Raw genomic sequence first — 26,879 nt, 5'->3', positions numbered from 1 at the left:
ATAAAGACTAAAGTTTTAAAAAATGGACAATGTTGTTCCATATTTGCTGTGATTTTAAGAAAAGATCACTCGACACTGTTAGGGAGAGAGAGATACTAAACATGACAGCCCCATTTCAGCTGATGAAGTACAGATCCCACCTACCGAGAGGGGGGTCTCATTTGTTGAACTCAGTCAAGCCACGGTATTCAGCTTGACATTGTGGGGGGTGCGCACAGATCAGGTTTCAGACAGTTGAAGGTGATTTTAGGATCAGGCTTGTTTCAAAGGCTAAAAGCATACTTCATGGTCTGTTTATCCATTCTGGCTAGACTGGGGATTGACTCAAACTTTGTACCCAAAATACAGTTTTACTCTAAATATACTTCTTTTCCATTGGAGAGGGTGAGAATGTAACTCATGTTCTATTAATAAAAAAAACAAAAAAAACTTATGAGTCAATGAAAATATTGGCAAATGGAGCAGGAGGTTAACTTTAGGGCAACAGTTGTGGTACTAAAGGCAAGAGAGTAGACAATTAGTGTGACCAGTTTAGGGCATGTTACCATGTGTGGCTGAGTTGTATCTTACAGCATAACCACTAACTATTTTATCCTGAGGTCAAGGTCTCAGTAAGAAAAACGGCCAGCGCTGTAACTCAGACAACAGGCAATAAGGACACCTGGCCTAGAAAATCCGATCCTGCTGTCCACTGAGTGTAAATAATAAAGAAGACACAATCTCTGCAGTGTGGCTGAAGCAGCACACACTGTCATCTAGTGTGGAAGGGACATTTTCTAGGAATGGAGATCTATACTTATGGATTGGCCTTGGGTTGACTCTTGTGTGCGCAGTACACAATCTATTAATTTTTATGTTCCTCTGAACAGATTAGCATGCCACCTGGGGCTTGTGCATCCCACTATACATGAAACAGTTGTAAACCATCTCCCAGTCCTCCTACACTAAAATGAGGAATAATGACACCTCTAATGATAGGAAAATGCTAATACAAACAAGAGAAATTTTACTTAATGTGCTCTAGTAATACATCAGCCTCTCTTTATCCTGTTGTGCCTAAGTGGTATGCACTGAGCTGCAAGGTAGGATGTGTCATGATTTACATTATTGTAAACAACTGGTATAGACATGCCATAAAGTTTTCTGATGATAGACAGGTGTGTCTGAGCATTAGTCACAGAGGCACACACCTGCTGAGGTGCTGAGGTAGTGTGTGTCTGTATCGATGTAGCTGTAACTCACCTGATAACATGTTGTCATTCTTTATGGAAGGGAACTTGAGGGTCATCTCATGCTTGTGTCGATGTATCATCAAATGGTCCTCCGTGGGGAATCGCTGTTAAGTTTTTTAAGAAGTAGGATTGTAAGGAGTGCATGTGCAGAGTCAAATAAGTGTTCTAATTATAAAACTGAACTACATGTCCACTGTTATTGTCTATTCAAAGAGTGTTTCCGAAAAAGAGCGTCAGCCCTGGTGTTGACTTCAAAGAGCATTTCTATAGGTGTTTTACACCTGCAGTGTTATTTACAGTTTGTGTTTCACTCAGTTCCATGCTATTCTGTTTCTACTCCACAGGCCTCCTCATTGTAAACCTCTTCATATTACAGGCAGACAGACACACACATATACACACACACACACACACACACACACACACACACACACACACACACACACAGATACACACCCTTGTGGGGACCTGTTGTTGACATAATGCTTTCCCTCATCCCTTACTTTAACCTTTACCATAACATATCAATGTGCCAATCCCCAACCTTTACCCTAAACCGAACCTAAACCTAGTTCAAACCCTCACACTAAAACCAAGTCTAAACCCTCAAAAAGCCCTAAACTTGTGTGGTCCAACATTTTGCTCTCCAAAAAAGCTGCTGGACCCCACAAGTGTAGTAAAAAAAAAAAAAAATCCGGTAAACACATACAAATACACAAATGCACACTGTGCTGTGTTGTGTTGTATTGTTTCGTATCCACACACTCACCTGAGAACAGCCAGGAGCGTTGCACACGAATGGCCTTTCCTGGTCTGAGTTCATCACTCCGGCCAACTTCTCATAAAACTACAAAAAAGACAAAAGAAGAAAGCAAGGAGAGGAAGTGAATGACTTGTGTTTCCCTGCCAGCATTCAAGACAAGAAATACACTACATACTGTTGCACATTCACTATATATATATGTGTGTGTGTGTGTGTGTGTGTGTGTGTGTGTGTGTGTGTGTGTGTGTGTGTGTGTGTAGAAATAACAATGACATAATAAACCATGTTTGACATTTCCAACCAAATACCAACACCATGTTGAAGCCACAGTCTCTTCAAGGTGTCTTCAAATGTTTATTCTCACCACAGAGTGAGAGAATCTGGTTTAGCACATATGGTGCTGGAATGGCAACAATAACTACTCCCTAGTAGTGCTGTGAAAAATCAATTTTCACAAACTTAGATATGCAGTAAGACAAAATGAACTTTAAATGGACGGCATCCAGGATTTTGGAAGCTGATGCAATACAGTAGTTTGAAGTTTTGGTCGGACAGCAGTCAGCTATTCTGTTAACCTATTTAGTTGGTACACAGTTAATAGTGAGAACAAGAAAAGGAAGTGGTGGCAGAGCAGCACTGTATGAGGGGTGGGCAGAGGGTGAAGTTTATTTTTGTTCTAAAAATACCAGTTTTAAAAAAGATGAGTTAGTTTCAAAGCTTACAAATAAGAGAACAATATATTTGTTTACCTGGAACTACTGCCAAATGTGTGCCTTAGGAGTAATTGCTCAGTACACTAATGCCATAGCCAGGCATCATGTTAAATGTGGTTTCAGTTATTGTTTTAGAAGCTTTATTAATTCAAAGTGAAAGAGAGGACAAACTTTCCCAGAAGAGAGAAATGCCTCATACCTGCGTTCGACACATAAAAGTGAAACACACATAAAAACACATTCTGCATTCATTTAAAAAATATATCAAAAACAGCTTTCCTATATTTATGAGACTATGTCATCAAACAAAATCAAAAACAACAGAAATAACAAGTGCATTTTAACAGCCATTTAAAGGCTCTGATGTGCACTCTAATCAGTTCTTACATTTGATGCAAAATGATGTCTCACTCACATTTAAATATTTTAACCATAAAGTTTTAAAACTGTTATAAATAACTGTTCCTGCCTAGAGTAAGTAAAACAATAGTATCTCTAGCCCTTTGTGCAGAAAGTGGGAGAAATATATTAAAACCATATTTATAAGAGAAAGTCAATTGGAGTCTTCATTTGGGATTTTGCAAACTTGATATCCTTCCTCGGCAGCGTGTGTAGCTGGTATCGACACAGTATATTCTGAATACAGACTCCATTGAGTCTGTATTAAAGAGTATTAAAGCTATCAAGTACCAAAATCTTGCACTGAAAGCTTGGTCAGCTTCATAGCTTATTTATTCTTTAAACAGTGATTTTCTGTTTAAAATTGTTATTTTACTAATTGAATTCTGCTTTTTACTTTAGCAGTTTTTGTTAGGATGCTTGTGTTAAGACAACATCAAATGCTGTTTAGCTTATGTTTATAGCCTACTCAGCAAAGCACACTATAGAAAAAACTGTTATTTGAGTATTCTTTGGACTTAAGCCCTTGGCCTTAGATCTAACATCATACTGATGACTGCTTTTGTTCCGCTGAGTGTCTCTTATTTGGACATCTAATCATTGTCCAGTGCGATTCGGTGTAAACTATCCTAAAAACTGACTGACAAACAACCGCTGAGCAGTCACCACATGCCAGTACTACAGATGCTCAGCACCTTCTGACAGATGTTTTGTTTAGCAGTTGTTTAGTGAATATGGCAAATTTTAAGGTTGTCTTATAAATCCCCTCCTTGGAGCACAGAATACAGAATGGCACAGGGACCATCTTCAGCTTTGAGCCAGTGCTGTGATCAGGGTGGTCTTTTGCTACGGGAAATGCAAACCAGAAATGAACATTCAAACTCCATACAGGAGGCTGCTAGTTGGCCCTGGTGAGTTTTGAACCAAAGGCCTGAAAAGCATGTGAATGAAATAGTGCTAAGGACACTCATTCTGTACTTCACTAAGTGAATCAAAAATCACAATCTATTTGAATAGTGCAAGGAAGGTGCACAGAAAAACAGCCTCTCTGTTCTGTTATGACACCATAAAAGTGAAGTTCAATGAAAAAGTGTACAGTGAAAAAGGCAACATTTTTTTCTGTTGTAGCACTGCCAGACTGTCACTCTCTGTTGAGAGACAAAAACATGTAATCATCAGTATTAGATGTTTGGTTTGTTCATCATGTCTACTCTTGGTGATGACTGGAACATCTAGAGCATTTACAGCACTGATGTCTCATTAATTACGCACAAATAGGACAAATCTTATTACCCCTTTACCTATTAATTCATCAATTCACCAGAACTGCAACGCATCTGAAACTCAACTCAGTGCCACATGTCACATGTCGAGCATGAATACCTTCATACACTATGTACATGTGTGTCTTTTTCATGGGTACAGACTATTTCCCCAAGCACAGTCAAAACAGTCAAATGTTGTGTTATGCTAAGCAGTGCTGTTTTCCTAACAAGCTGTACTTCATGACCGAGCCTGCAGAACAGGGTCTGGACAGGGTCTCTCTGTCAGAGAGCAATGAGTCCTGCTCTCTCTTTCTGTCACCAGTTCACTCTGTCTCTTCAACTGGGCCCCAAACACTCACCTGGTCTCTTTTGACACAACAAACTTGACTAACACTGCTGATCCTAATCTTCAACCCAAACTCGACCCACGATGATGGCAAGTATGTGCTTCAAAAAGCCAATAGATATCCTGCCAATTATTGATGTCTTGAATCAACATTTTAGGCCACATTTTTATCTCAAATGCTGTTACACTGAACTTTCAACTGTTTCTACAATAATTGCTGCCACATTTGTTTTCAGGCTTTCTTCCTGGACACCTGTGTGCAACTACGAATTACTTCATTTAAATCTGAAACTTTACAACAGATCTGAAAAACTGATACCACTAGAAAGCATTGATGAAAAAGTGCGAGAAAAAGATTTTTCACACAGATGCAAAAATTCAACATTTACCTTCCCGTTCCTGTTTCTAAAACGGGACTGAATCATTTCATCATATTTACCAGGAAATTCAAACCACATGATACATAAAACTTTTTAACCATTATTCTGTGAATGCCTCTGTGAATTGTCCAATAGTTTTCACACTTCAAATTATCAGTACTCAACGTCCTTTCCTTGGAAGGGGCACTTGGCTCTCATTTGAAATAGATGTTTTAGTTTAGCAAAGGAAATTTGGTTGCACTTTATATTAACTATATCCGGATGTGAGTGAGGGGAAGGATTAGGGTCTGGCGTTCAATTTCAAGAGGAGCTGGGGAGGAATTCTCCAGGTACAACGCATATTAGAATTTAAACAATATGGTGAGGGAAAGAGGGATTGGGGTGCAAAGGCATATTGGGTTAAAGCAAGCACAAACATGCAAAGAAATTCTAATCTCCAGCTCCCCATAGCCTGGGCCTTTGACAGCACAAGTTCAAGGCAGGATCATGGCGATCCCTGAGGCAGGGAACATGGCCCTCGTAGACAATGTCTGCCCTGAACTTCTGCTCTTGAACTGAATGCGTGACAAAAAGACTGCTGTGATGTAAACCTCAATAACTATCGATTACTGGTCTCTTCCACCACATGTAAACTCATAACAAACACAAAAGTACCCCCTAGGAGGGACTTACACCACTGACATTATTGTTACACACAAAAAGTTTCATACCATCGTTGGAAAAGAGAAAAAAGTCCCAGGACAATGTACAAATCAAAACAATAAAAATGTTTTAAGGTGAAATGAGACATCTGTACCCAAACTGTTGATTGGACTGTCTGATTGGTGTTATGATTTTTGTCATTTGACCCCCTTCTACATCAGTACAATCATTCCCAGAGGAAAGTTTCACCTTGTGCACATGCAACAACCATCAACAAATAAACTCACTGTAGGTCACATTTCATTGCAGTAATGAGCTGCTGGACTGCAAATCAAGCTTAACATTGTGCAAAATATGGGAAGAATTACATCTGTGTCAAGGTTACTAAATATCACACGTTAGAGTCAGTGTAGAGTCACTGACTTTAGAGTCTTTGCTATTTTGTACTTATTCATGTAATTATTCCTATTTTGATGTTGGGCATTATTTATGTTTCCTTAACCTGTTGACTAATTCACTTCAGTAGAATATTACTAAAAGTTAAACTTTGACACAAATGAAAACTTTATTATATTATTATTGGTTAATTATTTCTATGAGAAATTAAAACTTTTGAAGTTATTCTAGTCCCAAAATATAATTGAAATTGTTTTTATTGTAAAATTTCTTGCAACAAAAGAGTGCAAAATGTAAAAAAGCATTCAACTGTTGTTTTCGTAAGATTTTACTTTATTCTACTGAAGTATAATAAGATGCTTATTTAAAAAAATGAAAGTATATTTCAGTATGTGTTAAATTATCCAAATTACTAATATCATCATCAAAGTTAAATACCTTACTAGGTGTTATTAACGCAACCAATTAAAGGGACACAATAAAACCGTAAGTCTACACACGGTAATTTAAAGCAGCGCGCACGAAGAGCAAGTGGTTATTGATGGTGTTGTCACATAAACATAATGACAGCGGAGAGTAATCAAATGATTAAAACATCTTTCTCTTCGAGCCGTACAGCTACAAAGCGCGCCTCGTCAGCACAACCTTCCTGAAAGTAACCCTCAACATCTCAGCGGTTAATCAAATATCGACTGGCCTGCAGAATGACGTAATGTTAGTACCAGTGCTGTTCAAGAGAAAAGGGAACATAAATTTCGTGAGAACAGGAGCATCACTCTCCTTATCATTAACTGGCATGACAGCAAAAACCACCGAGCTATCATTTTCCAGACGATCACTGGTGAACCGCAGCCAGCACAGAGTCCGGGACAAACGCCGGCTCTGCGTATCCCGAGATGGGACAGGCATGACAATGATGCAGGAATCCAGCTTGTATGCTTTACAGCTAATACAAAACCGGGATGATATGCCAAACTGGTGCGAAGTGCAATAAAATCCCATCCTGTGCAGTAACCCTCTGTGTGGTTTTCACCCGGACTTGAGATGAATTCCTGCAGACTTGTCTCGGCTGCGACCTGACAGACCGAGCGGCAGCAGCGGCGGCGGCGGCGGCGGCGGCGGCGGCACTTGACTCCGCGTTCAACTTCAACAACAGTCAACAGATTGGCCAAAGCCCGGACACCGAGGAGAAATGACAATGCGCTCACTATATCAAAACTAACATGATACTTTATCCCTTTTAGTTGCAGCCACAAATTAGAAGAGAACAAGGAAAAAAAAAAAATCACTTGACCAGGACTGCTGAAGGGAACAACAAAACAAGCTGTTGCACGAAAAAAGGAGGAGAAAAGTAACAAGGAGCGCTTTTTCTTCATCAAAGTCAACAAACCTGCAGAGGCGCATGCACGGTGCCCTGCATGATGGTCTAAGCTTTTTTTTTCCCCCAACTTACCAAACAAGTGTAGAAAATGTGAAGCAGCCTCTGAGAAGAAACCACGTTGGACTGAGAAAAGATTACAATACGATCTATTTAGAGAAGCATAACGTCACCCCTGGGTGACGTCACGTGGGATTCCTGAACTTCTATATCATTGCGGTCCGCTCGGAGGCGGCGCAAGCAGGGCGGAGCTTGTGCATGCACACCCAGAGAGAGGCAGGCGTGGACGGACAGTGCCGGACCCCGGAGTGGGTGTGGCGCGAAGCTGCTTCTCTGATACCGACTCATTAGACATGCAAATATAAGCGCTCTGCGCGTCTCTTCCTCGGGAGCTGTCACAAAAGTAGAGTGACATCGGTGAGCTGAGTGTGAGGTGAGAGGATTCAATCACACACTACATCACTTAACACTCAGGACTTCACATACCGTAGCAATAGTGGGGAAACTGCAATGGTCAGTTTGACTGCTACTAATAATGAAGTCACAGTTTTCTTATATTTTTGTCTAACAACAAATAAAGGGCCCGACTTGACCCAAACAGAAAACGTACATTTGAAATAGTCTTTTTTTTTTTTCTTTTTTTTTTACAGCAGACATTTTGATTTGTCACACTAGGAAAAGCACAGCTGTTACTGATTACATTAATCATGGCTCTGCTCTATTAAAGTGTCCAAGGCAGTGCAACAACAAGCCATGCACAACATCAAGACCCTGAAACTGTAGCAGCTAAATGGAATTCAGCCATCATTCATTTTATTACTTACACCTGTGCTTTTCTTACTGTTCTATATTAAAATGTCTGAAAAAGGCCTGTTGTTGTTAATAAGCTACAGAGACAAAAGTAGACAAAATTTGCTGGACGGAGGTAAGTAAGCCTTTCAGTTGCACTCCAAGTTGCTCATGGTGTTAGGGAGTTTTATGCAGTATTAAGCCATGATGATATGAACCTGTGTCCACAGGTGGCAGGTGGCTGCCTGTCATGCAGTGACAGTCGTGGAAAAATAAGATGCTGAGCTCCTATTCCTCCTAACCTCTGTATAAATGTCAACTTTGATGTGTGTTGATTTGATCAAACCCAAATTAATTATGAAATTTGCAATCTGTAAGATAAAATGATGAAGGTCTTACAGCTAGATTTTGACACAAGGACCCTTTCAGGAAAGGACTCAAGATTAGAAAATATACCAGACACCAAGTATAATTGAATTAACCGTTTTGAGTAGCACAAATCAGTAAGCCCGGAGCTTTTGGGGCCCTTTATATTCTGTTGTTTGAAGCAGTTTTCTGTTTCTACCAGTTGGTAGCCCAACCTTGTTGACAGTTTTTATATTTCTAAGAATCAGAGCTATGTATCAATTTTAGACTTCACTGTCGAAGTCTGAACAGCTGATATCACATGTATTTCTACTCTTTTCATATATGTAATTACAATTATCTTTCACAAATTGGTCATAACCTGGTAGACCTTATATACATCATCAACAGCTTCACTTGCAAATGGACTGAACATACAAAAGACATAGTTGTTCCACACTGCTATATCTGAAATGAGTGCCTTAGCTACCGCATATTAGAAGAGATTTAAACAGCTTTGAAGTGCAAAGCATTTATGTTGGAGCTCTGGGTGACCTGCTGGTGCCAACTGGCTGTGATTTCTTGGGCCACAGACACTCATAGTGAAGCCATCCTCAGCTCCAGGGATTAATGACTCCTCACACATTAAGAAATGTTTACCACTCGCCTGCGACCACTCCAGTAGACACACTAAGAGCTCTGTCACTGAAACAATAACGCAGTCTGAAAAGCCCTCATAACTCAGAGCTTCTCCGCCTCTGTCTTTTAACCGGAGCTTTAATCAACGTTTATGACATCCTTTTGTCTCTTTATTGCCAATATATTTCCCAACCAATCCAAACATTATGCTCCCAGAGGAGCAGACTATTAAGGTTGGAAAGAGCCGATACAGTTTGGGTCAGTGACCCCCACTAAAGCAGATTTGATCTATATTATACTAAACCTTTTATTATTATGGCTTTGTGCAATGCTTTTGAGTAAGATCACCTTGGGAGCATTAGCACCTCTGTGGGTGCTTTGTTGCAGCAGGTGCAAAAGGCAATGGAGGCTAATGACAAAAGCGTCATCCAAGTTTTCTAAACATAATATAAAACACTTTCAGAAATATGTTACTTTGTACAACAATCAAAGATGGAGAAGTGTTACTGTAAAACATATTTCCTGCTCTCCATACCTTACGAACAGTTTATTGTGTCTGCAGGGATGGCAATGTTAGACTCTCAGTATCACTGCATGGCATTTCACAGTATAACACCTCAGCAATGCAAGTAAGGTGGCAGTTTAACCTGATTGTACATTCAGTTGTCTGATATCATCTCCTCTAAAAGCTATCTTTACTTATCCAAAGTGTAAAGTTGCATCCAGCTATGGTAGACACAGAGCAAAGGAGTATTTAGATTAAATGCTAGAACTGTGTCTATTATCTGTAGCTCTCTGGCAAACGGTGCATGGAGTGTTTAAGATTCATCTCCTTGCCCCTTGCAAACTTCAAGTATATCTTAAAATTTCCCATTTTATTCAGAATTTTTTTTTAAAGTAGTGAAAACATTTAGTTTTTCTATTTTCACTTCCTCCAGATTTCCAACAAAAAATTTTCAGTTTACAAAAGCATCTCATCTTCATCTTTCAAAATTTCAATAGCATGGAAGCTGATATGGTGTTTATCATAGTAATCCCTTCAATTCATAAATTCCAGTGTCTCCAAAGCTTTCTGAAAATCAAGGTCCAAACATCACTGGTGGAGACAGGGGAGACTTGGTCCTAGGACACTGGCCATCACTGGTGTGCGATATGATGGAACTGAGGGGCCTAATTCAGCAAAACATATGTGCTGGGAGGTTCCCAGTAGATAACCCCAGTGACATTCCCGCACCCAAACACTCAACTCTGTAACATTTACATTAGGTGGCTGGTGAATGGTGCTGCCTGTGTGATGGCTCTTTAGATTTATAACTGTGTGGGATGTAGTATGATAACTTGTGCTCAGCATTTGTGGGTAAGTACATCACTCCTTTGACATCTGAATCAGGCTTCTGTATGTGCTCAAACTAGATTATTGAGCACATTTGTAGAACCTAACATTACTAGCGTCATTGTAATTGTTATTTCTTGTTTAGATATTGCCTGGGCTTACAAAACCTTTCAGGATATTTTGATTCAATAAATTGGAATAAGTACAAGTCCAGAGCGGTCAGGTGCCTCTCCTTACTGAAGTTTGTTGGAGTGCATGTAACTCTAACAACAAGCAAATTATGTTAGTTAGCTCAAACTTGTTGGATGGTTCACAGAGGGCAAAAGGGTTTGGTCACATGATCACAGCTGTGAAAAGTGACTTTCCCTGCATGTTACCACATTGAGGTTTAACATATTCAGTAAATCTCTACTGCAGAAAATCACAAATATATCTATTACCTCATCTACGTTTATGGGCTATAACAAATTGAACAGTAATGATTAGTTGCAGCTATGCTCATCAAGCACAACCATCAATAAATAACTGAGGGTTGGCTAAAACCAGTATTTTAAATGAACGCCATCAGCTTCTTCATACAAGCAGTTGTATGAGATGTAATGCTTTCTAAGTAATATCCCACTGTGTTTTCGAGCATAACTGGAAAAATAGTTTTACCATCACTGCACTGCTTCTGGAAACGGGCTGGGCCCAGTGATGACCCATTACACCATCACCAGGCATAAACTCAAAGTTACTGCTGTGCCAATAAATGCAAAAAAGAAAGCAACTGGAGAAAAGTTAATAAGTCACATTACTGTAATTTTGTATTTTCAAACAAAATTAGATTTTTGGACAATTTGCAGCAGAACTGCACCTTTAAAACCAGATTCTATATTTCCATAGATGCACACAAGATAAGGTGATGTGTATTCTTACATGAACATTTGTGCAGACATCAGTTTTTCTCTTGCAAATAATGGCACCACTCCTTGTCATCCACTAAAAACAGGTGAAAAAAGTCAGAAAAAACTTTCTGTCAACCTGAAAATTGAAAATGTATTCATCTACACATCACTGAACTTGCAGAAAATTGTCCACTTGCTATGACTGAGAACATCTAATGCATCAATGCGTTCATGTGACTGTCTGTATTCCAAACAATGGGATGACTAAAATTACCTGCCATTACATGATGGATGACTTGATCTTGATGATGGATGATTATGTATCAATCCCACAACAGTCTTGGTAAAGTTTGGGATAGTTATACCAGACCCTTAAATTGCTGAACACAAAGAACATGACTTAAATTTATATCTACTGACCAACACTGCCACACTGTGGCCACAAGATGCTTTTGATCCAGTGAGGGATCCACATCACTAAAACATATCACAAATATTATTGATATATATGTATAAATATATATGTGTTGATTAAATGATCATTAGATCATTTTGATGTGGACATAAGTGGACACCAATCCAGATTTAGATAGGATTTATATGAACACAAATACGCAAGTTTGTTAAAGCACACCAAAAGGTAAGACATGGGAGGCAAATTAAACAGGGAAAGTCAGAGGAATTAGTTAATGATAGCCCTTCTTTTCCCCCATCCTGCCAACTGTACAGGCACACTACATTTGTCAAGTTAGACAAAATCACAAAAAACTCAACTTCCCCCAAGGTTTTTACAAATAAAACATATATATATATATATATATATATATATATATATATATATATATATATATATATATATATATACATACAACTCATTCAGTTAACATGACTTAGTAATCGTAGTAAAACTGTGCCCTTGCTGAAAGTTTTATGTAATTTATTATTACTATGGCTCATAATATAACACACTTATAGTTTCTGTTATTATTGTATTATTATAAAAATACACTATTTTAGTTGAAGATTATGCCAAGAAAGACAATGCAGTCACTTAATTTTTTTTTTTTTTTTTTAAACCTGTACGTTGTTATAATATAAACAACATTCTATAATTTATCCATCAAAGTGATTCAATAAAAAATCTCAGAGTGTCTGCTAAAGGATATTTAGTAAAGGGTGAAATTTTATAATTATTGTGATATCTCCCTGTCAGTCATGCTAAAGTTATATAAGGCAAAGGGACTTACTGGCATATGGTTACATCTTTGCAAGTTGTGCACAGGTGAGTCCCTCTGTCCGATATCGTTATACATCGGGATTTTAGGCTGGTGGCCACAATAGCCTTTACAAAACAATTTTTAACACAACAATTTGTTGTCTTGTAACCGGTATTCATGAAGGCTATAATATTTTTATTATTTTTTGGACTTAAATTTATGTGTCACAATGATTTGGGGATTAATAAACGGAGAAGTCAGTTGAGACAACTGCAATAGCAGCTTTAAGATACATTAATATACACATCTAAAATTCCACAATTATTAGAGTAAATCTGTGTCTGTTCATATGCAATGACTTTACAAACTGTTTAAATGCTTTTCTGATGAAAGCCAAACCTTACTAAGCATTACTTCCGGTTTGGTTGTCTCTCTCTCCTGCTGGTTTGACGCAGCTCAGAAGTCACCGCACCGCCCCTGCCGCTCCAGCTGTTCGCACCGCTGTCCGCCTGCTGTTCCCCCGCTGCTCGCTGCCTGCTCGCCGCCGCCGCCGCCGCCGCTGCTGCCTGCCCTCATTTCCAATGCAGCAGCGACCATGACAGGCATCGCCGCTGCTTCTTTCTTTTCCAACGCTTGCAGGTTCGGGGGCTGCGGACTTCATTTCGACTCTCTGGCCGAGCTCATCGTGCACATCGAGGATAACCACATCGGTAAGAGCCGACAAGTAACGAGCGTCGCCGCCCTGCAATGGCCGGGGTTTGTGATTAGCAGAAGCGGCTAAGTTAGCGAGCTAGCATGTTACTTCCTGCGTCCTGACAACCCCGTTGCTAGGTGTGGCGGCTGTTGATGTCTCTCCGTAGTTATTACAGTTCCTGTTCGCCGCCTGCGTTTCCGTACCGACTTTGTATCGCCGGGTCTGCAGCTCCAGCCCCGGCGGAGCGGCGCCGAAACACGAGCAGGTAACAAAAAAAAAAAAACAAAAAAACCACCGCTCCACCGGCTCGCGCGGCGGCGGGGCTGCAGCGCGAGGCCCCGCGCGCGGAGCCGTGCTGGAGGCGTCTCGCACGAGCCGGCGACCGCGCGGTGATCAGTGATGAAGTGGCTTCCTCAGCCCGGGCCCCTGCATACAGATCCTCCTGGGTCGAGCACGGGCTAACGCCGTCGGTACCGATTTGATCCACGGTAGGCTGTTTCGTTTCATACCTCGATCGCCTGTCTTTGCGGCAGTGTTTTGTTGCAAGTCTTAATCATTTGATTTCTGATTTCACATTTTAAAATAGGTCTTATTATTGGTCTGATATTTGTTTATATCATAAGTATGAAAAACTTTCTTAAAATTACATAATATCTCGTAATTTACTATATGATATGTTCATATTTATGACATGCTATGTCGTTATGATGAGTAAATGACATGGAGGGGTGAGTGGGTAAAATAAAAAAACTTGGTGATTATTTAGTTTTTATTTTTTCAAGAGGCAGAAATGGGTTTCCATAAAACACAAATTTTAAATTGACCACATAATCAAAGTTAGACATGTAATTGCCTTACTATAGACATATATGAATAAATATCCATAGACCTCATATTACTATTAAGCATATTTGGTGTCTGTCAGCATATAGCCTAAAGGTGGGCTATAATATAAGGTACCGTACTGGTTTGTGAAAATAGTAGCTTGTTAAGATGGTATGTTTATGTTAATTTGACTAAACAAATCATCCTTGTGAACATCATCAGTGTTGTTCATAGATGATGAACAATGTTAATCCACAAATATTACCAGTGCTTTTATTTTATAACTTCATGGAAACAACTGGGTATAAACCATTGCATAGTCTTGATGATTTGGATGTAGATTTGAAAATGATAGACATTGAAAAAACTGTTGTTATTGGCTGGAATAAATTATGGTGTACACTTTTGGAGCAGTTCATCAGAGACTGTGTTGCTCACTGTGGTGATGTCTGTTTGTACTCTGACCGTACTTTATGACAAGGACTATAACAAGTGTGACATGGTCAAAAAAGTAATAAAATTTTATTATATATATTTTTTTATTGTATTCAAACAATTCCCACCCACATGAGCGTTGGGCTACAGTAACCTACACCAGCTTGTTGCATGCTAAACACTGCCATCAGTGCTCACTCAATACTAGCAGCTCACAAGATGCTGCCTCCCTGACTGCATGTCCCCCACAATCAACAGCACCACCTATAGTTCATGTGGGGCGAGACAATAACAAGAACTACCTGAAAGTTGAGATTCCAAGTAATTAAGGATGGAGTTCATTTTTCTCACTGGCAGAATTTAAGACTTCTGTTTGAGTAATTCCAAGTGTGAAGAAAAGACAACGTGTGAACAAATCCATGTGCTAATTCACCTGTGTAGAAGTGAGAAGTTATTTTTTATTATTTACGCTGTGGTATTTTAAAAAAATGTAATTGAGTTTATATCAGAACGTCATCCATTGGCTTTTAATCTAATTTCCAAGTTGTCTGTTTATTAATATATGTATTTATAGCTACTGTTCACTTTATTATTAAATACACAAATAATCAACGGCAAATTGGTGTATTTATAGAAACTTGTGTATCACTGTATTTATTTACTGATTTATTGCCTATTTTGGTCCTCCATACTATATTACTATATCTGTGTATTTAATAAATTCAGTCAAAACTACAATTGATTTAATTTAATCGTAAACATTACATAATATATTATGCACATTACATTTTTGCTAAGTCCTAAAGCATTTATGTCTTTGAACTAATTCTGGTCTAAAATTAAGTACCCCACCTCACAGTTTGACAGTCTTTTAGGTCCTACATCTGTTTCCCAATCTAATATTTCAGACTCTTATTATTGAAGCTGACAAGGCCCAGCTGTCTCAGTTGTTCTTGTTTGTTGCTTGACTGGCTTTAATATCCTCTGCCCTCTGATTGTGTGCTGTACATGTGTCCGAGGTGTTGGCTTTAGAAAAAAATGCTTCCAAATGACTTATTGGGGAATAATGAGGCAATTAGTTGGCCCAGGGTGGAAAAACTTTGCGGCCCCCCTCCTTTGTCCACTGGCCTGTGCCCACTCTGAGGAGTGCGAAATCTTGCGCGTTGTGCCAAGTGCCTGTGAAGCATAATTACAGAGAGAGTGCTTGATTTGGCCTGTCTTCCTCCTCATCTGGTGGCCTGCTGCTTAAAGCACATTCTCCTTTATAATTAGGCGCCTGGAAAACAAGCACACATTCTTGTCCCTGTTTTTCCCCAGTTGGGCTGCTGGTTGGGTCTCTGAACAAAGGGTGGCGCTGCTCTGCTGTGGGTTGAGGGAGCTAGCCTGTACAATCAGAGATAATAATGGAAGTTACAAACCAAAACTCACTTTCTTGATATATATACACAGTGTATTGTATCATACATTTACCAGCCAATGGACCTTGTGTTAATTAATGAAAACACCTTGAAAAAGAGAATTAGTCAGTTATTGAGACCAGTAACTGGTAATGTAAAGGATACTTCTCATATACAAGTATATTGTAATCTGTCACTGGGATTTTTCATATCTTAAATCAGAAAGGTATAACAGTAACTTATAGGGATGTAAATTGTACCAAGATCTATGATAAGATTTTTGATTTAAAATACCTATTTACAGAGACAACAAGGTGTTGGAAGAGTTCTACTTTTCCTGAGAGTTTGGATGGGATCTTTCAAAAAATGAATTTAAAATAAAATTTTAATATTTTTCAGTCAACATGATTTAATATTAAAAACTCACATCCGCTATTGTTGTCCTCCACTATTGTGACTACAGACTGAAGTTGATAATATGGGTGATGGGTGGTTCACTTAGACCTTTGAGAACAAATTCAGCGAACTTTAAGAGAACAGAAGAAAATAGGCCAAAGAAGACCCCAGCATGACCTTAGGAAAGTTTTAACACTTAGTCTAAATCATGTTGTTAAACCTGTAAGATCTCCTCAATGGCCTGGTGTTCTTGTGTGGCAAGAAAAAACTGCACACACTGAGTTACTGAAATGTTTACTTTGTCACCAAGTGACCAGGCCACTGTAGACCAGAAGCAAATAGCGACCACGTTATTCAGACCTGTGAGTACATGTGTACCGCTGTGGCCTGGAACCCTGATGGCCTGAAGTGTCCAGGCTTGGTAACAATGGCTCTGTTTGTTGCCAATCCTCACAGGAGGCTCATTTAGAAGATTTTAGTCTGCACCCCCAAAATCTGTGTGGAAGTAATAAATTTGGGAAGCAGTAACTAGTTTCCTGATCTGTACACCTGGTGGACCTAATTACATTTCCCCATTCCCTGACACCAGTGCTCCTGTTCCTGTGCGACGACTGCAACACGAGGAGCTGCTGTACTAAATAAGACATTTTCTGCAGCTATGTTGACTTTAAACTACATGGGTGTAGAGTTTGATGCAGAATAAATGCGATATTTTTACTGAATTATGTTACTTCTCTTATAAGTTTATTCAGAGTTTATGCTATTATCCCATGTCCTGGAGAAATTCTCCTTTACTACAGCTGCATAAATTAGTCCATAAAAGCTAAACTGAACCTAAGGTTTTTCATATTGTTTTTCATAAATTGTTTTTTGCAAATTCATTTGACTTCGTTTAAAAGTAAAATGTATCCTAGAAATTCTCTGAGCTTTGTAAATAAGTGTGGTCCCAACGCCTGATGTTCCACCAATTTTTTACAGTATGGATTTAAGCAAAGTTGGTGTTGCAAAAACATAGATCCAAAGATGGTAAATACTGGATATCAGTCTGATAACGCTGGCATTTATGTTAAAAATGCATATTTAGCTGAAATTGAATGATAAATCAGAAACTATTTTAATAATCAGTAAATTGTTTAAGTCATTTTATATGCAAAAATGCCAAACATTCATTCTAGCTCCTCCATTGTCATGCTTTATAGCTTTTCTCTGTTTTACATGAGGATCTTTTTGCCTTTTTGACCACTGTTCAGACAAAACAAGCAATTTAAAGTCATCTAAGGATCTGCAAAACTCACAATTTTTGGATATTTTATGTATTAAATGTTTAATTGGCAGATTAGTCAAAAATGAATATAATTGTTAGTCACACCCCTAATGTATATGCAGTGCATCAATGAATGTGTGTATTTTTGCATGTGCCCACTTGTGTTTATCTCTGCATTTGTACAAATGTTTCTTTGTGGATGTGTGTATGAATTAGTGCACGTGTATATCTTAAAATGTGTCCGTGCTCAATGTATTTATAATAGATCATTTTAACCGCCCCATGTTTTTTCAGTAACCTGCAAAGGCAGCTTACACATGGAGCTTGACTCCGTTTCATTTCCTCCTTAGAGGTCACATCGTAATGAATTACCTGTGCCACCACTCCTGGTAATGTCCCCTGCTGCTCAGAGCCACCATAAACATGTCACCATAATGCTCAGCACTCTGCTCTACCCCACAGTGCATTTGGCCATGAGGCTGGATGGCTGAGCCAGACGCTGGTGGAAATGAGAGAGGGAGCTCTGTGTGTGTGTGTGTGTATGTGTGTTTGTGTGTGTGTGTGTGTGTGTGAGACAGAGAGAAAGGGTCGTGGAGGGCGTTATAAGGGGGCAGCAGGCGTCACTTCCCCTGTTTCTTTAGGAAGGTTTGTTGTATGATCGTCCCTTGGTTTCCTGCTCAAGGCCGTCATTGGGAGCCTAATGAGAACATGTTATTGCATCATGTTTTCTGCGCTGACACACTGCAACCACTAACTTATTCAGTATATGCTCACATTCACATGCTTCACACATAGACACTAACTGTAAGCTCAGTCAGTACGTCATATCTCAGCAGCTTCATTGCTTAACACAAATTAAGGTTAAGAAACACATTTCAAAAATTGAGTGAAAAACTCTTGATGGAGACTGGATACATTTCTAAGAATGGGTGTGGTTTCACTAAATGTTTTTAATTACTTGAAGTGATTTTTTTCCTGATCTACAACAAAAAGAAGCAGCAGCTTTTTTACATTTTATCCAGATTTTCCCCTCTACTTTGCCAAGAGAGAACTCTGCTTGCTATGAGCTGCAATTTACAGAAAATTGAATTTTCTGAGAATGGAAACCTTGTAAGATTATGAAGGATCTTTCTGCTCTGCTTGTTTATCTTTCTATGCCTTATCCCATTACCGTCTTTTCAGCATCTATGCCAACAATACCTGGGGCTTATAGGAACTGATTGTTTGCCACTAGAATTGGAGATGGTGAATAAAAAGCCTTTTTGGTTTCTCAGAAGGCCTCTAATAGTTGGCCACCAAGGTGGACCACCTGCGTAGTTTGATTAGAGGGGTTCCCATCTCTACTTTAGGCGCCTTGGTCCTGTACCTTGACTGCTGGTGGCCCCAGAGGAATAGCAGAGGTTGCAGGGAACTGGCCCCTGCAGGCCTCCTTCTCCCCAGTCCCCACCTGAGGTGTGTGTGATTTACAGTGTGTGGGAACAGACTGATCCACTGCTGTTTGAGCAGTCTGTGAGCAGGCCGCCATTCCACTCCTTGAGGCTCATTAGGGATCTTAGGAGGGATTTCTGGTGCACTCACGCACACACATACCAACACACAGAGCTCAGAATAGTCTCTGCACTGCCTTCTGGCAGGGGAATAGTGCCATTATGAGTGTGTCTTTCCTACTCGGTATTTCCATGACTTTTGCTTGAGAGTGGAGAGAGGTGTGCTGTCCTTCTCACTGGGGATAAATCCACTGTTAATGAAACACTTGCTTACGACTGAGGTCTTGAGAGAAACCTCCTGAGTCTTAGGCGCTGAGGTTGGAGCTGTTCTACCTGCCAATACCATAAAACTCTGCCACTATTTTATCGTCAACCAAGTGGCTTGGTCTTAACCACTGAGTGGATGATGCCTTGTGTCTTTTGACACCATAAGTGAGGCTGACATTGGTTTGTTGACTTAGATTTCTGTTAGACCTCTAAAATGTGTGCTTTCTCCTTTACACTTAAACATGGTTTGGGTTTGAGTTTATCTGGTCAACATCACCTTTCACCTTCTTCATGACAGAATTAAGTTCAAGCTTTTTTAATTGTCCACTTGACATAGATTTATTATTATTGCCTCTAGATGACACCCAAATTTCTCTTTGGGTGGAGCTATTTATTATTTATTTATCTCCACCCAAAGAGAAATAAAATGACCTGGAAACAGTTGAGGACTTATTTTGAGTGAAGTTAACAATCACAATGACTAAATTGTATAACATAGAAACTAGAGGGAAGGATGAACCTCTGCAACACACCAACAAACATCAAACTTGTATTTAATGTCTTAACCGGGACTGAGCATTAGAAGTTTTGGTGTGAGGTCTACCTTTTTCAGTACCTCAAGTATTGGGTATGCAGACTTCTCAATGCAAGAGCTAAAATACAGTTTAAATTACCGGTAAGTAAAGTTTTCTGATGTAACTCAAGGAATTTCTGGTCAAAGTATACAAGATCAACATTTAAAGGTGAAATCACATCTCTGAAAGCAAAACCAAAATCTAATCAGTTCTTCTTTGGTACATGGTCTTTCTGTCCAGCATGAAATTTAATGGAAATCTGTTTTTGGTTTTTATGTTCCTAACACACAAACAAACAGGAGTTAAAGCCCAAAGCTGTGGAAGTAATAAGAGAGTATGACTCAGATTTTTATTACACCCTGACAAAGGTGTTGCTTGCCCCTTTAACCAAGAAAACCTTAATTACACTACTTCCATATGTTTTATATAAGTGCAATAGTCATTCTCAAATTAAATAAACTAGGACTGGGCTGTTTCTTTACTTAATGAATATACAGAGTTTGTCCTGTATTCATTGTGCTATGAAAAAGCATAATTTACATTTTTAATGTCACAAATAGCTTTAGGCATAAGTGTTTATGTGTGTAAAAGGGCGTGTGGATGGAAACAAAGCAATAGTTTTTACCACTTGGGGGTAGTAGTCTTTCACAGCTCTGTCAGAGGCAGACAGGGAGGCTCAGCTGGTAAGTGGCAGACACTGTTGTTTTATGGGGCATCTCTCTTCTCCCACATGGACGGCAGTGGGAAGAGTGTTTGAAGTCAGGCCCACTTCACCTCAGGGTGTGGGGATTGGCTATTGTTGTACATTTAGCACCGCTGAGCAAGATGAATGTCTGGAGCACAGCATGGGAAAACGCAGTATGTGTCAAGTGTGGTCATGTATAAGCAATGTGGTGTCTGCAGAGCGCCTTTGCTAAAAGAGCAATGGAGATCCAGAGGAGAGGGCACTTGAGATGTTACTTCCTCGTTGTATATTTTAAATAAAAGTAACAGCGTGGCACTACGAGGCTTTAGATAGATGAGACTCCGTTCAGAGTGAACAAGCCTACAGAGGTCTCAAGGAAATAAGTCAAGAAGCAAGTATCAGCGGAGCTTCTCCAGCATCACTTGACCCAGTAGTGACTGTAGTCTAGACAGTGGTGCATGACATCATGTTTAAACAAATTGTACTGCGCATTATGTAATATCCTGCATTTTGAATACTTTCACTGAATAGTTTTTATGAGCCTTTATTCATGTAATCAGTGGAGCATGCGTGCTGTTTGACAGCACAACTCCTGACATTCATGCAGAAACATTCACTGGTAATCTGATGCAGGAGGTTCAAAAAGATTTTAATTAAATGCAAAAGGCCTTGTGTGTTGAGCATTGCATGTGCCTGTTTGCTAAGTTTCATCATCAGAGTAGCAAAGACTGCAGTACAAGTAGAACTGGCCATCCCATACTGGAAGAAAAACATAAAATTGCAAAAATAAAGACAAACACACTGGTATTCCCATCACCTTAAATGACAACATGTAATGTTTCTTGTAAAGCTATATAACAGTGCAGTTGTTTAGTGGTACATTATGACTAATTCTTCCACTCTGTCTCTCTCGCCTGCTCAGATACAGACCCCCGACTTCTGGAGAAGCAGGAGCAGCAGCAGCCGACATATGTTGCCCTCAGCTACATCAACAGGTAAAGAAAACAACAGCTGAATTTTCACTTATGCAGTAACCTAATTATTAGTAAATCTACTTTATAAATTTACTGAAATCTAACATAATTATGACATTAGTGTTATAAGTCCTTGGCCCCGTAAAGATTTATCTACAAAAGTCCTCTAAATCAGTGAATATTACTACGGTGTCCTATGTAGCTCTCCTACGAGGTTTCCCAGCAAATTCAGATGTCATCTGGTGGATTGCTTAGATGAATTGCCCCAGTATTCGGTGGCTGGGTTTTTTTTTTTTATAGCACTGGGTTCATCCCAGTCGTCTTTGATATGCTGCTTGAATAGTGGTTTTTTAAAAGCCTTATGCAACAAACCAGTGTACTAGAAGGTCTGCCACTGTCTCCCTGCCTTCACAAACACATCTTGATGTGGTTATCGCTTAATTTGTTAATTCCACTTTAGCTGTAACAATGTCTATGTTAACATTTCATTTTTATGATACACATTTACCAAAGACTTTACTATCCATCATAAACCCTGGTGGAAGTTTTTTTTCATTGGGAATGGAGCCAATGATACTTTTTTCCAAGCATGTGTTCTGCAGTAGCAAACCCTTAATGCCAGAGCTTTCTAAACATCAGGGCAGGCCACTGAATGAGATGACCCTCTTTTCATGAAAAAGTTTGCAAACCCTGACCAGTCTTATATCCAATGCTAGGTTCATGACAGATGCTGCACGGCGAGAACATGATGCCCTGAAGAAGAAGGTGCAGCCCAAGCTGTCTCTTTCTCTGTCAGGCAATCTGTCTCGTAGCAGTGTTTCCACACCACCTCGCCATACCAGTGGAAACCTCACCCCTCCAGTCACCCCACCCATCACCCCTTCCTCTTCCTTCCGCAGCAGTACACCTACAGGTAACCATCCTGAACACACTCACCTCTAGGCAGATGTCCAGAATTTAATTGCAGTGGAGTACACACTGAGCATTGTCAGCTAGGGTGGCAGCAGAGTGCTGTAGCAGTAAGGAGATTGACCTTCCATCCCGGAGGAGGTCTGCTGAAGACAATCTGAATCTCTGCCAGATTACAAAGTGCTCTGACCTTTTATGGAGATGGGTACGGAAAGAGTGATTGTCCGCTTCAGGGATCAAATTGAAAAAATAAAAAAATAACAAGGTTCCTCCCCTTCTCAGCTCAAAGGAAAGAACTTGGTGGCTCACTCACTGTGGTAGGTAAAGATAAAGGCTATAATTACGTTCAATATGTTGGCAAAAAAGCACATAATGTCATCCCTTCATTCATTTCTCAAATCATAATATATGCATTATATTTCCAGATGTAATGGTTTAACATCTTTCACGTTTGATTATTGCTTCATCCCACCTACTGATTCTACTGTTAAATTGTGGGCAACATTTTACAAATATTGTTGACAGATGAATGCTGGGCTTGAGAAAAAATCTTTGTAACACAGCTCACATTCAAGCTACATAGAATCGGAGACAGCTCTCACAGTCCAACTAATTTGTCTAATTCATTCCAGTGTACATTACATAATATGTTTTCCCATGTGCTCAAGTCCTTGTTTGTGAAGTATGCAGTCTTCTGGCACAACATCTTTGATTAATTGATAAAACAATTGCAGGTCATTGACCCCAAGACCTCAATGAAATGGGTGAATTCTTTCCCACGATTGGCATGTTTCAGTCTCTACAAAAACTTGGGCACTGTAACACATGAATAAGAGATTATGGGAACACTTCCCCAAAACATGCTGAGAAAGGTCCATGCTTCTCGGCCTGAAGGCTCAAAGGCCAGAGATGAGTCAAAAAGAGTGCATTCATCAGAGCTTCTTGGAGACCAGTGTGTGTGATCACGTCTGGTATCGATGCTCTAAGCCATTTACTATTTGACTTTCTGTCTCTCACCCTTCCACAGGTAGCGAGTGTGATGAAGAGGAGGTAGACTTTGAGGAGTCTGACAGTGATGAGTCATGGACTACAGAGAGCGCCATCAGCTCTGAGTCCATCCTCAGTTCCATGTGCATGAATGGAGGAGATGAAAAGCCTTTTGCCTGCCCTGTCCCGGGCTGTAAAAAGAGATACAAGGTAGGTTAAATCTTAAACATAGAGTAACAGTGTGAAATATTTTTTCTGCACAAAGAGAAGACCTGAGATATTTGTGTTGTACAAAGTATGACATGCGTGATTATTTTGCTCACAATTTGTCAAAATGGTTCCCTGCTGTTGACAACGGAAAATCGGCTCTTAACTGAGCAGCTCAACAACATACATACATACATCTAGTCCACTTCACTGATGTGGAGTTTTACAGGATTTTCCATTCACATCTGGTGTGGCGGTTGGAATAAATTATGTGCAGCCTGAGAAAATTGCATTGCTGACGTGAATGACAGGGTTATGGGCGATGACTTAGTCTGAGGCAGCAGGCTGCATTAGGAATCTGTTTAGGGGCAGAACTAGATAGGTTTTTAAACAAGAAAGCATGTTATTCCTCCTCTCTACACACTTATGTGGATTGGTGACCTCTTTTTTTCCAAACATGATTTATCATGATATTGGAGACAATAGTCTTCCAACTTTGGCAACATTTTGGAGAAGGCCCTTTCTGTCTCAGCATGACAGTGCACAACGCCAGGTGTATAAGCAAAAGATTTTCTCAGTGTGGTCTTGAGGAACTTGTACATAACCCTTATCTTTTTTCAAGTTATTTTTGGGCCATTTTATGCCTTTATTTAATAGAACCAGTAGAGACAAACAGGGAATTCAGAGAGAGTGAGAGAGTGTCATGCAGTAAATGGGCTGGCCAGCCGGGAGTTGTACCAGGGACTGAGTGCTCAGGCGGTATGTGCCCTAACCATTCAGTTTTCAGGTCACCCACATATCCCTTATCTTAACCCCATCCAACACCTTTGGAAGAATCAAAACGCAGGTTGAGACCACAGTCTTGCCACCTAACATCAGTACCCGACTTCACTAAAATGGGAGCAAATCCCTGCAGGTCTCAAAGTCTTGTGAAAATCCTTCCCAGAAATGTGGAGGCTGATAATGCTCATGGTTGTGCAATGAGATATTTATCAGTGGCATATGGATGTAATTTTTGAGTGTCTACATTTCTACTGAGTGTCTACTTTTTGGCCATGCAGTGCAGTTGCACCAAGCTCAGCCAGTTGATACATGTCCAAACGTGATGCTGCAAAGTTTCATTGTCCTTGCTTCATTACAGAATGTGAATGGGATCAAGTATCACGCCAAGAACGGCCACCGAACCCAGATAAGGGTGCGCAAACCCTTCAAGTGCCGGTGTGGGAAGAGCTACAAAACATCTCAGGGTCTCCGCCACCACACCATTAACTTCCACCCACCCATCTCTACTGACATCATCCGTAAGATGCAGCAGTAGAGACTGAGTGAGTGACCAGCACTCTCCCTCAGACCACTTCCCAACCATCTGAACACCATCATCACCAGCAATGGCTGTTTCTCTTTCCATCTCAAACCCCTCCCCCTCCTCCTTCACCCTCTCTTACCCCACTTTGCTATGACACTATTTTGATTGCATGGTATAAATGTATTATTATTCATCCTTAATTTTTATTCAGAATTCAGAAAATTGAATCTTTATGTAGTCACAGTTTTGTATTTTGCACATTTAAGCTATCATTTATCAAGCTGAGTTTATTTTTTTGATAATATGGTGCTTGTTGATGATGAGGGCTTGTATCCTAGAGAATGGTCACGCCAAGTCACAAGTAGCCTTGCATGTACAGGAGGTCATCCTGCTTTAAAGGCAGCGTGAAGTCAGAAGAAGCTGAGGAAAGATTTCAGCGTGTTTGTTGAGAAAGGAGGCACCATTACCTTGCCTCTGTCTCACATGAGCCAAAAAAATGTGACAGAGGCAAATGACAACAATCAGAATGTGCGGTATATAACATGAGAAATCCAACCTGAAAAACTTTTGTACATGTTTCATTCTCTATCACATTTGCTGATAATAATCAGCTGTTGGATTTCGTTACTTTACTTTCATATCACAAGTATTACACACCCCTTTTTTGCATCTGTTTTACTGCAAACACTTGTGTGAGCACCAAAGGATGATCTCAGGTGACGTTTGAAAGCATTTTAGCACCACAATCCTGCCCAGCTGTTCTGATCGTATTTATGGTGTTCAATGGGGATCATGGGAACTCATTGTTCCTAATGTTCCTAATCACTTTCCTAAAAGACATAAGCAGTTGTCCTTACTAACAGTGAGGGATTGAAGCACTTTGTGTAACAAGTTGCCAACAAATTTTTTTTTTTTTTTGCCAATATCTCGTTTCTGGCATCTGTACAGTAGCTACCAAAACGAGGCAAAAGGCCTTCAGAGCAGATGTGCAAGTTTTACATTGCTCCAAGGGAAGATGTACACCAAACCTCCAGTGTTTCCAGTATTGAGATTTCTGTATGTACAGTAGTTGCCTTGAATTGTAAACCATTCCAGTACAAATCTTTTATATGGCTTCATTTGACAGTCCAGACAAATTAAGATGAATGCACACATCTCAGTCCAGACTGTTTGCTGTTCACCACATGATTGTCCTTGTCATGGATGGGAGAAAGAGGGCCAGCATTAGTTACGTATTTCAGCACATTAACATTATCACAGCCCTGCTGTTCAGCTGTGAGAGAAACACACGTGGCTCCTACTTTGTGCCATAATTATATTGTCAGTCATCCCTGAAATAATGACCTGCAGATCATAAGATGCCACAGGATTTATCAACAATGAGCCATTAGGTAACATCTTCACTGCATGGATGTTAGTGTAAAGGAACTATTGTGACAGTATTATACTGCCAGTATGGAGGAAAGTCTTTGATATAGTGTACAGTGAATGTATTGTCATGTGTTAAGTGCATTAAATTATATTTTCATATGTTTCTGGAGTTAGAAAAAAAAAAAACCCAATCGTATAATGTGTATGAAAAGACAAAACCAGAGGTCGCTTGGAGAAACGAATGGTTATGTACTGTATTTCTTCAAAAAGCTGCTTCATGTAAACTTTTGTTACATTTAGAATAAAAGTTCCTCTGTGTGCCTAGAAATTCCTGTGTTATTTACTGTGTTCAACACCATACACATTTGGCTGACTA

At 39.7% G+C, this 26,879-nt stretch overlaps 2 protein-coding genes across 5 annotated transcripts in view; one reads left to right on the top strand and one right to left on the bottom strand.

The window, feature by feature from the left end:
* creb5b (cAMP responsive element binding protein 5b) overlaps window positions 1–13,279 on the bottom strand; it is a 44,884-nt gene extending 31,605 nt beyond the window's left edge. The window contains exons 1-3 of one of the 4 annotated variants that reach the window (XM_071470000.1): window positions 13,139–13,279; window positions 2,002–2,079; window positions 1,243–1,336 (exon numbers count right to left, since the gene is read on the bottom strand). In XM_071470000.1, coding sequence (XP_071326101.1) covers window positions 1,243–1,336; window positions 2,002–2,055 — 148 coding nt within the window. In that variant the 5' untranslated portion in view covers window positions 2,056–2,079; window positions 13,139–13,279. Of the gene's footprint in view, window positions 1–1,242; window positions 1,337–2,001; window positions 2,080–7,589; window positions 7,670–11,538; window positions 11,728–13,128 lie in introns of those variants that run through there. The other 3 variants (XM_071469999.1, XM_071469996.1, XM_071469998.1) reach the window with 3 other exon arrangements.
* Window positions 8,281–26,831, top strand: jazf1b (JAZF zinc finger 1b). Its single transcript, XM_071470005.1, has 6 exons — window positions 8,281–8,439; window positions 13,180–13,434; window positions 21,672–21,744; window positions 22,440–22,636; window positions 23,660–23,829; window positions 24,968–26,831. The coding sequence occupies exons 1-6, from the start codon at window positions 8,370–8,372 to the stop codon at window positions 25,142–25,144; spliced, it is 942 nt and encodes a 313-aa protein (XP_071326106.1). The 5' UTR covers window positions 8,281–8,369; the 3' UTR covers window positions 25,145–26,831.
* The last annotated feature ends 48 nt before the right edge of the window (window positions 26,832–26,879 follow it).

Source organism: Trachinotus anak, unplaced genomic scaffold (genome assembly GCF_046630095.1).
Source record: "Trachinotus anak isolate AG129_WGS33_773 ecotype Australia unplaced genomic scaffold, CSIRO_AGI_Tana_v1 ptg000032l, whole genome shotgun sequence".
In the NCBI taxonomy this organism is placed as follows: domain Eukaryota; kingdom Metazoa; phylum Chordata; class Actinopteri; order Carangiformes; family Carangidae; genus Trachinotus; species Trachinotus anak.
The sequence above is the reverse complement of the archived record's forward strand: the minus strand, read 5'-3'. Positions and strand labels throughout refer to the sequence as shown.

Excerpts from the sequence above, each read along its gene's own strand:
- jazf1b (XM_071470005.1), top strand. The coding sequence starts at position 8,370 with ATGTCTGAAAAAGGCCTGTTGTTGTTAATAAGCTACAGAGACAAAAGT. Across the intron at positions 8,440-13,179 it reads ACAAAATTTGCTGGACGGAG|CTCAGAAGTCACCGCACCGC; the intron begins GTAAGTAAGCCT and ends GGTTTGACGCAG. Across the intron at positions 21,745-22,439 it reads GCCCTCAGCTACATCAACAG|GTTCATGACAGATGCTGCAC; the intron begins GTAAAGAAAACA and ends ATCCAATGCTAG.